Consider the following 17,301-nt stretch of genomic DNA (forward strand, 5'->3'; position numbering starts at 1 on the left):
AAAGTATCTTAGTCATCCAGAAATCACAGGAATATGCAATCACTGCATATTGAAAACCTGTAGCCTACGGAACACATACAACTCACCATAAATGAAGAAGTGACACACAAATCCAGCCACATGGAATAAGTGATTTACTGGTTAACAATGTTAGCTGCTAAGTAGTTATAATTGGCCTTCTCATGTAACATTGAATTACGATACATGGAGGAAATTCACACTTTTCCTAAAGCTGCAGTTTCAATTTGTCTGAATGCAGACTAGGAAAAACAATGAGTCACATTGTTAAGGCATATCTTTGCAACCAGAGTTCCTAGGAGGTTAATCTTGTTTTAAATGAAAAATTAGACCTTGTCAGATTCAGTAAAAATCTGCAGGGAATACCCCGAAATTCACATAGTTCATGAACTCTCCATGCTGATGCACGTTGTCCTGCATCATGAGGCTCTCCTCATCTAGTTCTACATGGCAATATTTCATCTTGGAGATCCGTGATGAAATGTCTCATGTTTTTTGGTTATTCTCTGCTGGTATTTAATCGCCTAGTGAACGCTTCTTTAACGTGATGTATCGCCCGAAATTATCATGTCCGAAATTATGCAACAACCTGTTGATTAAGCTCAGAGTGAACAACGGAGCATTTAAATATGGTGGCAATTCTTTCTACTGAGTAAGATTCAGAAATAATATCTAAGACTGATATGTACCTGTTTAAAAAATGTGCCAAAGTACTGCAAGAAAGTTACCTTCCCTCCACTAAACTGTCAAAGAAAGTTGATCATAAGAATCAGGAGAAAATTTAAAAAGGCAAACCAGCAGGGGGAGAACATTATTATTATTGGCTCAGATTTTCAACCCTAATTCCCTTTAGCTTCTTTGAAAATCCCAACCATTATTTTTAGCTGCATTGAGGTAGCACCTAGAGGCTCAAATCAGGATTGGAGTCTACTTGAGGTAAATACTATAGAAATGTGGAAGAAAAGTCAACTCTGCCCTGAGGAGCTTAAGGACTAATTTGAGACAAGATGTAACAAGAAAGGGGAGACAGGAAGAGGAAAATGAATATCAGACCACACAAGCATTAAGGTAGTTATTGCCCAAACTGATGGCAAAAAATGAGAGATAATGATGACTCTCAACTAGAGCTTTAGCATTGTGGACAGAAAGATGATGTCAGATCTTGGAAACATAATGGAAGATGTAGCAGCAGGATTTGAAACATCCTCCTCTACCTTCACTGTTATTTGTTTGATCCCAAACTATTTTCCAGTCTTTAAATTCCTCTACATTCAGCTGCATATTAATGCCCAGGCCAACAAGGCCTAGGCCTAGGGCGGCAAATTTGCAGGGGTGGGAAATTTATAATAGCAGCTAGAGGCTGCTTCCCCCGGTGCTGGCTCTTGCCCTCCGCCCCCGGCCCTGCCCCAACTCCACCTCTTCCCCGCCCCCATTCTCTAGCCCCTTCCTGCCCCTGTTGTTTCCCTTCCTCAAATCCCCACCCCAGCCCTGCCTCCTCTCCTGAGCGCGCTGTGTTCCGCCCCCCCCTTCCCTGCCTCCTTCGCGAAGCTTTTTCGCACACAAGCACTGGCAGGGAGCGGAGAGAAGCAGGACCCGGCGGCGGCTCAAGGGAGGAGGTGGAGGCGGAGCGGAGGTGAGCTGGGGGGCAGCAATTATTTCTGGGCCTAGGGGTGGCAAAATCATTAATCTACCACCATCCATATTGGGTGACAAATTAACAGACATAACCTTCGTAATATTTTCAGCAGAAGCAATGTTAAAAATGTAAGAAGAAGTGTAAATCATTAACATTGATCCTCAAGGAAAGCAGACAATAAAAGTATCGATCAGCAGAGGAAGGAAGATATGGAGAGGAGAGAGGGGCCAGGCATTTCAGGAAGTATATGTGAGGGGGACTTAGGAGGAAGGATGCAAGGAAATAGTGAGGCAGGGAAGAGAAGACAGGCACCAGGAGAACAGGAAATGGTTGTATATCTGCAACTGATGCCTGCCCTTTAAGCCCTTCTAAATAAATAAATTAATTAATTAAGATGAAATAAAATACTTGCTTGTGATTTCCTTTGCCCCATTCCTTTGTTTGTTAATGTACTTAGGACTTAAACCCACAAGCACTTCTGCATGTGAATGTTTTCATTATTCAGTGAGTAAGCATTTGCAGGACCAGACCACTGAAATACAAGTTCTTCGGACTGGGGGCTAGTCCCTAAACTACGTACACGTTTCTGGGCGCTAATAGATTCACAGATTCATAGACTTCAAGGCCACAAGTAACCACTGTCATCTAGTCTCACCTCCTGCATAACACAGGTAATAGAACTTCCCGAAAATAATTTCTAAAGAAATGAATAAAAAGATAGGAGGGAGGGGGAGAAAGAACTGACAGGGGAGAGAGTGAAGGAAAGGAGACATGTACACACAGCATAAATACAATATTGCACCCTAATAGTGTTTTAGAAACTTAGCCTAAGGGAACACTCAGTATCAGAAACCTAGCACTTAACAGGTTAAAAGCATTACTGCCAAAACAGACAAGGACAAACTCTACTCCATCTATTTGTTTCCTCCTCCTTGATGCCCCTTTCCTGACTGCAATTTATCTTCTGAAGGAAAGGCTCCTCTGGATAAAGATGGGAGTAATTTCTGCCTTTTCTTCCCCCCCGATCCCTACATTAGAAACTGATCTATTTTTACTGATATTCATAATGTTTTCTTGTTGTTGTTATGACAAAGATCACCTTAGGATCCAGCTACTTCATATATTTTTGTTCCTGTTTAAGCAATGATGCTGTGAATAGTCTCAAAACATTATTCATAGGGCTCTTTTCCAGTAATCTAATTAATTAACACGAATACTGTGGCAAACAAACAAAATGTTTCTGAGTGGATGGTAGCTTTGATGGAATCATTCATTCCACAGCAGCATATTTTTACATACTATCAGGATTTCATCACTCAGTTATGGAAAAATAATATTTTTCAAAACACACAGAATGTTTCATCCCTCTGATATGCTATCGAAGGGTCAGATAAAAACAACAATAGAGAATTCAAGTTACAACTTATCTAAAACAAGAGTTTGTCATTAAAAAATGTTTATGTTACAAGGCAGCCACACACAAAGGGGATGGAAAACTTGTATGCATTATTCATCCTGTAACTTTGATCTTAAAAGCTGAGAATCTTGAACATAGAAAGATGAATAAGATCTCAAAGTTTTTCTTTCAAAAACTCAAACGAGGATGATTCAGGAAAAATGACAGACAAGAGTTAATATGAAAGGGGAAAAACTGGATTCACAGTATTGCACCCAAATTTCAATAAAAGAGCTCTGCTTTTTAAAAATCAATTACAAAGGTATTTTAACGTATTACCATCCCCTTTCATGCATAAGTAAAGGAATTCTTCATATTACATTTTTTATGTTCAGTGTTCCCTCTTTTTTCCACCATCCACGTTCTTATTTCATGTGAACAATTAAGGGGTGTTTCTGAGGCTTGGGCTAGGGGTTGTGGGAAATGAACGGACGCTGGAAAATCTTGACCTCTAATCCTGGATCTGAAACAGACCTGTTTGGGGGCTTGTACAACCGAGTAACCTCTCTGCGTACGTTTTACCATATGAAAAAAAGTGATAATAAGACTCACCCCTACTTCACTGTGCTTTAGTGAGGCTTAATAAATTAAGGAGGAACTGCTACTGACAGAAAAAAACAACCTAATGGGTAAAAGAGCTCATCTGTAAGGAAACTGGGACCAAAATAGTTTGTAATTCACAGTTTTAGTTATTTTGGTGCAAGTCTGTGTGGACACTCTTAGTTCAGAGTAAAAATGTTCTATTTTGATGTAAACTGAATTGTTTTGTTAGCAAAAAGAAACATGGGCCAGTGGTGAAGGCACTTCCTTGGACTCAGGAGACTTGGGTTCAAAAGCCTACTCTTCCACAGACTTTCTGTGTGACCTTGGGTAGTCATTTAGTCTCCTGGGCATAGTCTGGGGGAGGGCAAAGGCATTGCCCCCCAAATTGCAAGTCTCAGGCAGGCATGGAATTTGCCCCCCCCCCCCCACACGCAGCCTCATTGGCCTCACTGGTGCTGCCCGCCCAAATATAGAAGTGAAACTATGCCTACGCTTAAGTTTCTCTGTTCTTTGGCTCCCCACTGGTAAAACAAGGATACAGCACTTCCCTATCCAAGGGATAGGGCAGGGGTGAGGATTTTAGTCATAAGATGATTGTGTGTGTTCAAATCCTGGTGCTTACATAGTTTCTCCTAAAATCACAAGGAATGTTTGTGAAGACAAACTTTGGAAAAGGAAATTGTATTTTAAAAGTGTTCAGAAAGTGAAACCACATCTATTTACCTAGCTGTATTTAAGTTTAGCTATTAGGCTCTCCAATGATACAGGAAGGATTTTTGATTTCCAAGAAGTCCCTTATAGGGAAAAACATCACCAGTTTTGCTCTGACACCATGACAAACATTTTTTGATGCAACAAATTAAAGATCAATATTTGCCCCACACATTAGACATGCAATTCAGAAGACACAAACATGGATTAACCAGATTTATAAGCAGATGCTTTTAGACAACTCAGTAAAGAATACACTTGAGGGAAATCATGATTAGCTTTAATATTCAGACAATTGCTTTTGGTCATATTTCTTTATAAAGTAAGCAAAATGTTTAGACTGTGATTTTTCACACACACACACACACACAAAACGTGTACAGTGATCAGCCTACACAGAGGCTGACCTGAGCCAGAAACTGCAGAGTCCAATACATTTGTGGTCAATGTTGATGTCTGTTTTTATAATTAATCATTGATAGCTCAGTCTACCCTTATCTTTTTCATATTTGCTCCATTTACTATACTTCATGACTTGATAAACTTGTATTATTATTTCACTGTAATACCTATTTACTCACCACACAAATGGACAAAATTATGCAAAGGTTACTAACATCAATTTTTCTTGTGTTACATAAGGAATGTAATTAATCCTTAATTCTATCGGGACAAAAGAATATTTTCTGTTTATTGTGCTCTACAGGAAGTTGTACCTTAACCTGGATCTAGTTTAACTGTTTTGTTTTGTTTTTCTTCAAAAATTAGATTTAAATTAAGCCGTGCAAATACAAACTCAACAGAATCTGCACTACAGGGCTGTAGGGTGTCTCAGTCTTTTGCGTTCGATTCTGTCTCAGGAGCCAAACTACTGCCTGTGTTCCCTATTCACCTTTCATCGCCCACAAACCTCATATGAGTTGCTGGCTGTGAAGTCTCACACTAACCAGCCCAGGCCTGGCACTGTTGTTATTAAAGAGAAAGAATTCTTCAGATTCTGGAGGAATTTAATAAGTGGATTGTTTCATGGGTCAAGACTTCTCTGGAGGCAGTCCATCTGGGTGACATGAACCAACCCACAAACCAAAAAAAGTGTGATTTTTTTTGACTGTTTATATCTTAATCACTTATCAGCACATACCATGACTTCAAAAATTCAGATGCTGCAACAGTATTTCCCACTTCTAGTTCTCCTAAAATGGCAAGAGATTTAAGCTATTAAATTCTGAAAGTCTTGTCAATATCAAAAATTTGACATAAACTTAACTATGGAGCCACTACTATCAGTGTTTCAGTAAGTTCTCAAGTTAATAAGCTTTATACACACACACATCCACCTATTTTACCCTTTGGCTTCCATGTGCCTGCAATTTCACTGTGTTTAAAAGTGGCAGGTAATCCCAATCTTCTAAAGTTTAATGGGCGAAATTTTAATGGGTGAAATGGAAGTTTGGCCATTGACTTCAGTGGATCCAGGACTTCACCCAACATGTGTGGAAGCACAAATATAAGATGCCAGGTAAGAAGCGGCCAATTAAACCTGACAAATGTGTGTTCAGATGTTGCTTTCAAACCTATTCCTTCGCCATTATTTTAGTCATCTTAATGGCTTCATCCTTTCTGACTCTGTTCTTGGATGAAATAATGCTACATAAGGAATTCTGGTTTATATGTACCTCACTAAATTAAGTTTTCCAAATCTTTTACTTCTCTCATTTAGCATGCTGTCCGTTCCTGGTCCCATTCTCCTTTGTCTCCAAAATAGCACGAAAAAAGAAAGAAAATATCCATTGTTACTGCAAAGCTGCTAAGACATATGACTGAATGTGTATTTATCCTTTTTGTCAAGACTCCTTTACAGCTGTATAGAAATGGGAATCTGAATTATAATGTAGTTTCAACCTCTTGCCTATATGAGAAAGATGCCATGTTATTAATAGTGCTGGTTAAGACAATGCCTGGTAAATATGATGTAAATTCATTCAGTGGAGTTTGCCATCTCAGCAACATTAATTTATACCTCTGAATACAAAATGAGCATTTCAGCACAAGGCAGTATCTAATCAAGTTTATTCCTAGACCTACATCAAATCCCGTTTCTTGTTTGTTTGTTTTTAGAAAAAGCAAACTGAAAATACAAAATGATTCTGTCAGGTGGAGTGATGGAAGAATGCTAGTTAAATAGGCACAGTATATAATCATCACAAAGCAAAAACAAACTTAGGTGCTATTCATCCACAACAAGCACAGATTTAAGATAATCAAATATACAGATGGTGTTGCCAATTAATGTATGTTTCCTTTGTTCTGGGTGTATCTTTGTTCTCACGGGTGGGTGAACTGCACTTCTAAAGTGCAACAAGAAAATGCACCACATTAAACAACACCGAAATTCCTACAACAGAATGAATGGTAGCAATAAACAATACACGCTTAGAATGCATTTCACAGAGATACCTAATATTGCTTTAATCTTCTGCTTACCTAAATTCAATAGACTGTACACTGCAAGGAAATGCAAACACACATTTTAAGTTAAGGGGATTTCTTTTGAAACAACTAATAAACATGGGGCTAGAGTCACAAAGAAACCTAGGTGTGCTGACAGTAAGTGTTGCCACACCTAACTTTCAGGTGCCTAGAAAATCACCGCAATTCACAAAGCCTTAGTTAGGTACCTAGACTCCCTATACAATGACTGGGGAGAGACAGGTGCCTTAGAATGGGATTCACTAAAGCAGGGGTTCTCAGAACAATTTTTTTGGTGGCCTCAGGGTGTGGCCACCAACCCTTGCTGGTGGCTGCTCTGAATTTTTTTCAAAACTGAGCTCCGCTGGCCTGGGCTGAAGCCCAGAGCTGGAGCCCAGAGCCTGAATCCCATTGAGTACACACACTGGCCCCATGTGACTGCAGAGGTGCTGCCCAGAGCCCCCAGGAGGCTGCGTGGTGCAGGCCTCTGATCTCCTGCTGGCGGTACCAGCAAACACCAAGGCATCCAGGAGCAACAGCTGGGCGCTGCAAGGAGGGTCTGCTGCTTTGCCCCACCCACATCTCCATCTCCACCCAGGAGGCTGTAGTGGCTGAAGAAAAAATACCCTGGTGGCTGCATGCAGCCACAGTGGCCACATTTGAGAAACGCTGCATTAAAGCCAGCATGCTAGGTGGCTTCTCACCTAAGCTAATCAATGGGAGGTGTCAAGGGCTCCTCCACCCCCAACCCCTCGCCATTTTGTGTAAGCTCATCTACAGGGTTTCATCTACAGTAGACAAAGCCTGAACGCACTTACCAGATTGGGACCGTAGACGAATCAGGCACAGGAATACCTATCTTCCCCCAGTTAGGTTTTCACTCTTGAGATTTAGGTGTCAGGAACCTGGCCTGGTGCAGCAATGCACAGGCTCAGAGGCAGAAACATAGGGAACTTTAAATGCAAACATTTTAGGGACCTACAGGATTTGGCTGCAGCTGACCGGGGGTGGGTTATGAATCCCAGTGGGGCCTGAGTCTGGGATTCAGGCACAAAGTGGCAGTTAGACATATAAGTCCTTTTGTGAATCTAGCCCAGGTTTCTATAAAGTATTTTTAATTTTATAGTTATGTGGTTGAAAAACATCCATCATCATAAACAGCTGTTTCATGGTTTGTATATCTATGGTACTAAATACAGAAGAAAAACAAAACAAACAATTTAGATCTCAAAAAGGAGCAGTCATTTTGAACCTTAGTTGCTGGGGTTTTGTGTGTTCATTTCCTACAGTAGTCATTCATTTCAGCAGGTGTTTAAGGTATAAACAGCATATCTCCATTTTTTTACATCAGCTTAACAGTAGTAATTCACACAATGCAGAGATGATCTTATAAGTACATTTTCAGATGTTGCTATTTCCAACCATACAGAGTGATGTCTTCGCAGCATATAAATGGTTTTTGAACTCTTTATGCATTAGTATTAGTAAAAGCCAGTTAGGCTCAATTGTTTATGGTTTTGCATGTCAAAATTAAAAGAATGATAGCTTTCTGATTTGCTTTTACCATACTCGAGAATAACCCATGCATTGCAAGCTTCAGCCTACACAGGCATATGAAAACACTTCTAATGAGAAGAGAGCTTACCTCTAGAAAGCAAAATAAGCTATTATCTCCCTAAAGAAATATGATTTTGTCCCAAAAGCCTTATTATACTTTCTAATCCATTCCATAACTCTGCTGTGGGAAGTATAGCAGAGACATTTCAAAGGAATTTAAAAAATGGTTCACCTACACTACTAATGGTTCACCTTTACAACTGAAGTATTACTTAGCTTGAAAGAAAACACTATGGAGCCTAGATACCAATAGTAATCAAAAGAGAGAAAGATTATGTGACAGTGGAAAATGTGATCAATTTTATTTTCACAAGCTACAGATTGCAACATAATTCTCAAGTGGAACTGGTCAGACATTTCCTTTAGAAGGATTTTTTTGACAAAAATATCTTTTTCTGAAAACTGAAATTTTCCACAGGAAAATTTGAGTTTTGTTGAAAATTTTCAATTTTCCACTGGGCAAATCAAAATGGCAGCTCCCTGGCTGTCCACCTGCAGAGACTGAAACTGATGCAAGTATCTAGGTGAGCTACCATGGTGAGGTCACTTAGACACCAGCCTCTCAGCTCTGGCAGCCTGAGTGGTACAGAACGCAGAGACTCAGCCTCCCAGCCTTCTCACAAGTCTGGCACCCACAGAAGCAGAGAGATGGGGAACTTAACTTCTCTGGCATCCAGACTAGAAGAGTCGTGTCAGTCTCACTTTGCAAGTTCCCTTCTCATGAAAAATATTCTGGTTTTGGCATTTAATCCCAGTTCAGAATGAAAATTGTTTGCAAAAATGCAACATTTTTCTTAGGAAGGGATTTTCATTCTCTGGCCAGCTCTCCTCTCAAGCAGGGGGATGAAGTGTGTTGCACATGATCATTCCAACAAATAGACATGCAAAGCCCACAGTTAGACAGGGTATGTCTGAAGTTAGACAGAATACATTTCCAGCTTTGTGCAAATGAGATGCAACATTTAGGAGAGGCAACAGAGGGGCAGGAGTGCAGAGGGGCTGAAGTACTGCAGCTCAGCACACTGAAAATGGGTAGATAAGTGTTGTTCACTGAGGAATTATGTGAATGGAAAGGGGATAAGTATTCTCAAATGTCAGGTTTTTACACTCACTGTAATTCGTTCATCTTTGTCATCCAGTGGGGACCCATCTTTTTTCCATGAAATAGTGGGTTCTGGATGACCTCTTGGGGGTTGGCATTCCATCACGGCAGGTTCACCCACGGCTACCATTACATCCGAAGGGTTCTGTCTGAAGTCATCTCGTAATACTGAAAGAGTAAAGACAAAAAAAGTCATTACTGACACATCAGTGCACACTAGACAGCAAAGGCCTTTGGCTTCTAATGGCCACTTTAACAAGTCATTGTTTTTGTTAGGGCTGTAAACAATTAAATCATGCAATGATTTAGGCTACCAAGGAGCTCTCCAGTGAATAATACTCTTCTTGAACTACGATAGATAGGTGTTAGGTCTAATCTAAACTTAAATATCTCCAATGATGTTTTTTTCTGCACTGGCAGCTCTCCCCATTACCTTAAGCCCTATCCATACTGGTGAATATCCATATTTGGTGAAGTCATTTTTAAAACTCATTCCAACTAACACAGTTTCAGCATACTTTCCAAAGTCAATGTTATGCAAAAGCACGTTAAAACCAAAGAACTCTGTGGCAGTGACAGTGGATTTGTTCCACTCTATTTGAAGTAATCTAGTGTCAACAGAGGACAGGACCTCAAGGCTATGTCTACAATGCGCCGCAGTTCAGAACATAGGTGTGTGAACAGTAGTGTGCACCAAAGTGCTGTGCTGTAACTTCTGTGTGTGGATGCTGTGGGTGCAAACTAAAAGATTCCTAGTTCGTGTTAATGTACAGTCCTCTTTAGTTTGTGATCAGAGTGTCCACACAGGGAAGTTACAATGCAGCACTTTAGCATGCCCTGCTATTCACACTCCCACAGTCTGAACTGTGGGCAGTGTAGACAAGCCTAAAGAAGGATCTGCAGAAATCCATGCACCAAAACCCATGAATCCCAGATATGTTGCCATTGGTTACCACCTAGGACTTAGGCTCTGTGACACCTTGAGTGACTTTACAGAGAGTATAGGATTAATTAATGCTACTTCATGCAGCATTTACTAATCATGTTTTATACTCTGGTGTTAGTGTGTGTATGGAGGAGAGAATTGAAGGGGAAGGCATTCTGGTTACATTGCTTTCTTGAGCACTCTCAGGCTTCACAGAGCTTTTAATGAGTGGACCATGATGACTATATCCAGTAGAGTGAGGGTAAATGGGAAGACAGATCACATAGCTGCTTTCCTCCTCTGCGTAGTATGCTCAGGGATGGAGAAGCAAAGAATGGCTAGTGTTTTTAGTTGGCTTTTCAGATTTGATTGACAGTTTGTTTAAAGGAGAAAACAATAAAATCTATTGGCTGAATCTGTTCTGTTGTCAAAGTCTTATCTAGTCTAGAAAGTGGATTTCCAAAGAGATATTACTACCGTGTTCGTCAGTCTGAACCAAGAAAGCATACTTGGCCTAAATCGATAGAACCCTTTCCCATAAGGTTCAGCTAAAACAGATATTTTCTCTTTGTGGACTTAGAAACAGTGTCACAATTTTTCTACATAAAAATTCACCCAGGTTACAGCTATCTGTTTTCAGGGGAAGAACAGGTCATTTTTATTTGTCCAAAATGGCAATTCAAGGATTGATATTCTAGAGCAGCTCGTTATCTCCTCTCCAACTCCCAACAACTTTTATGATGGTAAACCTTCAGTAAGTTCAGTTGCTTTTACTGCCACCTCTTCTCTTCTTTGCCCCTCATAACACCCTGATTATTTTTATTTGAATTTCCACCAATCAGAACTAGGTTATGGAAGCACCAAAATGTCTATTAGCATAGTGTAAAAGCTGAATGTGTATGATGGGTTGAATGTGGCAAGTAGGAGTTCGGAAGCTGTTTAGCATTCACTCTTAAAATCCTACAAAACCCAAAACCTTCTGTACACACTAGATGTGCAGTGTAATGGACTAGGGCTGGATATTGTTACTGCTGAAATCAATGAGAATTTTTGCCATTATTTTAATGGGAGGTGAATCTGGACCTCTGTCACTTTTCATTTTAGAACCTGCTTTTTTTTCCACCACTCCAAAGAAAGGACCATAAGGCAATAGAAACAAAAAGTTACACAATTTTTAAATTAAAACTAACTTATAGCCCTTATTAACAACAAGGTATGAAAATGCAGAAGAGTTAATTTGCTATACCAAAGTTCTATTACATAAGAACGGCCATACTGTGTCAGATCAAAAGGTCCATCTAGCCCAGTATCTTGTCTTCCGACAGTGGCCAACGCCAGGTGCCCCAGATGGAATGATCAGAACAGGTAACCATCAAATGATCCATCCCCTGTAGCCCATTCCTGAGCTTCTGGCAAACAGAGCCTAGGGGCACCATCCCTGCCCATCCTGGGTAATAGCTATTGATGGACCTATCCCCCATGAACTTACCTAGTTCTTTTTTGAACCCTGTTATAGTCTTGGCCTTGACAACAGCCTCTGGCAAAGAGATCCACAGGTTGACTGTGCATTGTGTGAAGAAATACTTCCTTTTGTTTGTTTTAAACTTGCTGCCTATTAAATACATTTGGTGACCCCTAGTTCTTGTGTTTTGAGAAGGAGTAAATAACACTTCTTTATTTACTTTCTCCACCGTAGTCATGATTGTATAGACCTCTATCATACCTTCCCCTTAGTCATCTCTTTTCCAAGATGAAAAATCCCAATCTTATTAATCTCTCCTCATACCCCTAATTTTTGTTGCCCTTTTCTGAATCTTTTCCAATTCCAATATATCTTTTCTGAGAGGTAATATAAGATCTGTACTAAGCATCTCAGTATGGAGGCTTTTTTTAGTTCCCAAAACTATATCACTAGTATAAAGTGAAGAGATAGTTAAACGTATGTGCTGTAAAATAAAAAAAAATCAAGTGAAATGATCTTGACAAACCTTAAGTGCTTCTCAAGTCTGGAGGAGCTCATAAATCTAAGATGAAAACCTATTACATAGCACCTTGGATGGCTTTTAGCACCTTTGAAGCAACAAAGAAGTCCAATACTTGCCTAATAAAAGCAAATTACTTGAGTAATTTTCTACATTTGTTAGGCTTAGATCAGCTTTACAAGTGCAGTACCTTCTCTGTAAACTGAAACCTTTTCACAAATTAACCAACACATAATAAAATACCTTAGGAGGACATCAAAGGTCCAGGCCATAGAAACATCAAAATATTTTTTTCCATTTGCTATGAATTATTTTGGCTCTAACATTACATAATGAAAAGCTAACAAAAAGTAATCCATTAAAGATTACTTCACAGATAGCGGTCATGTAATTATTTTTGCAGCTGTAAAGTAGATACATACTCCAGTTTTGCCTCAGGTCCTGGCAATCTTGCATAAAGTTATAAATTTAAAGACTTCATCTCTTGCTGAAAAAGCAATTTTTCTTCACTGTCCTTTACAGTCATGGCTCACTGTAAATTGAGAATACATTTCCTTTTGAAGATATATTAGCAGTATACTTTATAATCCAGTACAATATGTGCTTTCAGTTATCAAAGGGTCAAATTTCACCATGTGCATCTCAATTTCCAAGAATAAAATCATTTGGGAAAAAATGACTAAACTGAAACAGAGAGATAATTTTAATACATTAACATGTAAAATCTTTTTGAAGAAAAACACATGCCAGAATTTAAGAAACATTATTGGTGATTTTCATTCATATTGTACTTCAACATTTTGTTAAATACAACAAACAACGGCTGTAATCCTGTGCTCCTTGCACAGCAAGATAACTCCCTTTGACTTCACTGGACAGCATGAGGTTCTCTGAAGTTACTTGTTGAATTTAATCAGTGACAGGAACTGCTTTGACAAGTCTAGTCTCAAGACAAATCCAAAAATCTTGTATTTTGTAGTCAACAAAACAATTACACCTCCTGTATAGAATCTATCCTCTGGCATAACCAAAAGAAACATAATTAGGAAGCACTTGAGGGTAAATTTTTATTGACAGCCAACACAGTAAGTAGAGGCATAAAATATTTGTGTAGGTCCCAAAGACATCACCCATTATTTTCTTCTCAAGCTTTACTCCGATTACTAGAGCTGGACCAAAAAATCATTCCAAATCTTTTTTGGTGAAAAAGGTAGATTTGGCAACACTTTTGCAAATTCATGTCAGCTTCACTAAATTGTGTAAAAATTTTCAAAAAAATCAAAATGTTTCATTTTGACATTTTCCAAGCAAAATGTTTCCATTTTTCAGTTTCAAATGACTTAATTTTGAAATGTGCTTAAATTTTATTTTTAATAAAATCAAAACACTCACATTTGAAATGTAATGTAGTATTTTGGGTTAAATGAAACCTGAAAAACATTTAATTTGAAACAACATTTTTATTTTGTTTTTTAGTTCATTAGAAATTTTGAAAAATATTATTTTCCAGTCAACCTGAAATTAATATTTTTTTCTGATTTTTTGAAACTGCCAGCCAACCCCCCCCTCCCCCCCAAAAAAAATACTCACAGAGCTTTACTGGTTACACTAAGCAGGGGGGTGTGATATTAATAGCGAAAATGGTATGTAGGGTGTTCACACAATGAAATGAGTCTGAGATTGTTTTCTAGAGCGTAGATAGCCTCCTCCAAACAAATTAAACAATAGTCCAGTGGTTCCTAATTATAGTCCAAACTTCAAAACGACATTTGTCATCCCAGTGCTGGCCATTTGATTCAGACCTGAAGTGGCTAATACTCTACTCTCAAAGAACTAGAGGAAGCATCCTTTACTGGCGGGTTTAACTAATGTCCCATGGCATAGTAATGCTTCATCATCAAGTGGTCCATGCTGGGAAGCACCTCCCTTCATTTAAAGCCTGATTTGACTTGAATTTGACTCTTTTGGAGCTACCCATTACAACATTTGCAAACACATATTAAAGATGTGGGTGAATATATATATGTGTTGTGACCATTTAAGAAAGACTGTGACAAAGCCACATCAACAAATACCTGTGCGCTTGTAGCAATTCACTGTTACCTAGTTGAAGAAAAAAATAAAAAGAAACTACGATCAATTAGTTCAAAGAACAAATTGATAAGAACTTGCAGCATCACAGAAAACCACCAACTATAAACAACGGACATCATCCATGGTTTGGCAGGTGGACAATCTTCCCAACCTCATGCTTATTTTGCAAACATAGGATGCAGCCTTCTTAGGCCACTGGCCAATAAGTGGGCCCTTACATTGGAACTACTAATCAATAGGCCCTGTGTAAGGCAAAGGGCCATGATTGGTTCAGGATGCCCGGATCAACCAATATGTCCTCCCCCCCCCCCCCCGCCACCAAAGGGCAGACAGTGGTCGGAATAGATTACAAAGGAGATGGGAGGTGTGATCCCTCAGAAATGCTACTTGGTATGCAAGTCCTCTACTTATAGCAAAAATATCTCTTAACAATAACAACAAAAGAAAGGATCCTAATGACTTCATCTCTTTCAAGGTGGACACTATAAAAAAAGTTCCTTCTACTGTGGCAAAATCCACAATTTGATTTTAAATTATGAAAATATAAATCATAATCCATATTCCTGATTAATATGATTTTGCTTTCCTTGTAAAGTCATCATCCTATGTTCCTACAAAAATAGAAGTCTGCTTTGGATTATTTAAGAATCATTTGGCAATTTAACATGGAGAATTTCTCTTCACTAAAATAATTGGTCACTCCCTTACCAATGCTTTTGAAAAGAAACAGATCTCAGCTAACAAGCAGGTTTCCTCAGCTCAGACAAAAATGTGCTAAAAGAAGCTTCACTATGTCCAAACAATACAATTTAAAAAATCCATTACACTGCTTTGTGTCAACATGGCTTTTTTATAAAGCTTGTCGAAGTATGAATTTGATGTTTAAAGTCTTCATTGTTTTATTTTTTATTCTTGTAACATTGAAAACAATGCTTCATTTTACATTTTCTTCTGATAAAACTCTGGTATATATGTGTATTACCAAAAGTAGTTTCTTTTTGCCTCTTATGTGGAATGATAAAATACTACATGAAATAAAATGTCAGAAACAAGCATAATTTAATGGGAAAAAATACAGCAAGATTAAGAAAATCTATTTACTCTTAGAAGGTAAACATGTACAATGCTCAAGACTTTTAAACAGATAACTTCATTAAGAATGATTAATAATAATCAGGATTGAGAAATCCAATATCAATTATTTATCCTGAGTATTTTGAATCTGTTTTCAACTTTTGCACCAGAATCTTGCAATTTTCTCAAATGTATCAGTATCTAAAATCATTCAGGAACAATTTCTACAAACAGTTATTGGTTTGTAGGTTGTTTATGAGCAGTCCATTGTGAGTAGTCAATATGTGATCTATCTTTGTTTGTTTAAGGATTTGTCTTCACAGCTAAAAAAGCTGTTTTTCACCTTAGGTAATTAACGAGTCTTAGCTAACCTGAAGTAAAAAAACAGTGAAGATAAGGCACTTTAAGTTCTACTGGGAGTAACTTGCCAAGGTCAACCCCTGGCTAGGGTATAGGGCTGTTTACTTCACAGCAAAACTAAAGTGCCTGGTCTTCACTGTGTTTTTACCTCTGGATTGCTAATGGACATTAATTACTTTGAGGTGAAAAACTCAACTTTTTTACCAGCGAGGACATTCCCTTAGACACTCTCTAGGTTGGAGAGCAATCACCTCTCTCTTCCCCCATTTTCCTTTCTTAGGGGCCAGCAATGATCCCCACACTTACCTACCTACCTACTGAATGTTTTACTATGCTAATTTTCCAGCCTGCTGAACCCCAAAAGGTGTCATTTCTGACTGGGTTGAATACATCGTGACATCACTCTTGTCAGGTGCCGCAGCACTTCAAATCAGATGCTGCACCTATTGGTGCCTCCAGAGTTCAGGATCTCAGTTCAGCAAGGGTATTTAAACGCACACACAACTTTAACACAATTTTTCGATGGGGCTGCTCCCATGCTCTGAGCTAGACACGTTTAGGTTCCTTGGTGAATCTGGCTGAAAGTTGTTGTCTTGCATGTTATTGCATTGCATGTCACTACAAATAAGGTGCAATGCATCAAAGGAATTCCAAAGACTACCAGAGTTGTGAGATCCCCAGGTCACATGTTAGCACCTTTGAAACTCTGCGTATGTTGGCAAAGAGAAGTCTAGAGCATTTCACAATCCTAAATAGTAGTAACCTAAATTTAGTCACTTGTCCCCATTTTGACCAAAAGTTTGACATTTAAAAATCCAGGGAATATCATATTTTGAAACTAAACTACAAGGATAGTTCCCTTCAGTAACAGAGAATTAAAGGGAAAAAGAATTCCCTCAAAAACACAGGGAAATGAGAAGGGGTAAAGTTTTGAAACCTTTGAGCTGTTCAAGTGTATGGAAAAAAAATCTCATTCCAATTTTGCAAGAAATGACATACTGAAGTATGTAACAGTGGATTTTTTTTTCTCTTCACAGCAGTATAAATTGGGAGTGACTTCACTGAAATTAATTGTGTGACATGGTTGTTAACATGGAATGGAAGGAAAAGGTTTGATTAGTGATTCATTATTTTAAGACCATTATAAGGACCATTATGATTACCTAGTATGATCTCTTACATAACACATCATTTTACCTAGTGATTCTTCTTATGTCCAACACCTTGTCGTTGTACTAGACCATGCCTTTAGACAGAGTGTTGATTTAAAAAGCCCAAGTGAAGAAAAAAATACCACATCACGTAGTAATCTGT

At 38.7% G+C, this 17,301-nt stretch overlaps 1 protein-coding gene across 4 annotated transcripts in view; it reads right to left on the reverse strand.

Annotated features, from left to right (window-relative positions):
• Nucleotides 1–17,301, reverse strand: part of ROBO1 (roundabout guidance receptor 1) — a 440,544-nt gene that overhangs the window by 144,340 nt on the left and 278,903 nt on the right. For all 4 annotated transcript variants that reach the window (XM_073303979.1, XM_073303988.1, XM_073303999.1 and 1 more), the window contains exon 3: nucleotides 9,563–9,720. In XM_073303979.1, coding sequence (XP_073160080.1) covers nucleotides 9,563–9,720 — 158 coding nt within the window. The remainder of the gene's footprint in view (nucleotides 1–9,562; nucleotides 9,721–17,301) is intronic.

Source organism: Lepidochelys kempii, chromosome 1 (genome assembly GCF_965140265.1).
Source record: "Lepidochelys kempii isolate rLepKem1 chromosome 1, rLepKem1.hap2, whole genome shotgun sequence".
In the NCBI taxonomy this organism is placed as follows: domain Eukaryota; kingdom Metazoa; phylum Chordata; order Testudines; family Cheloniidae; genus Lepidochelys; species Lepidochelys kempii.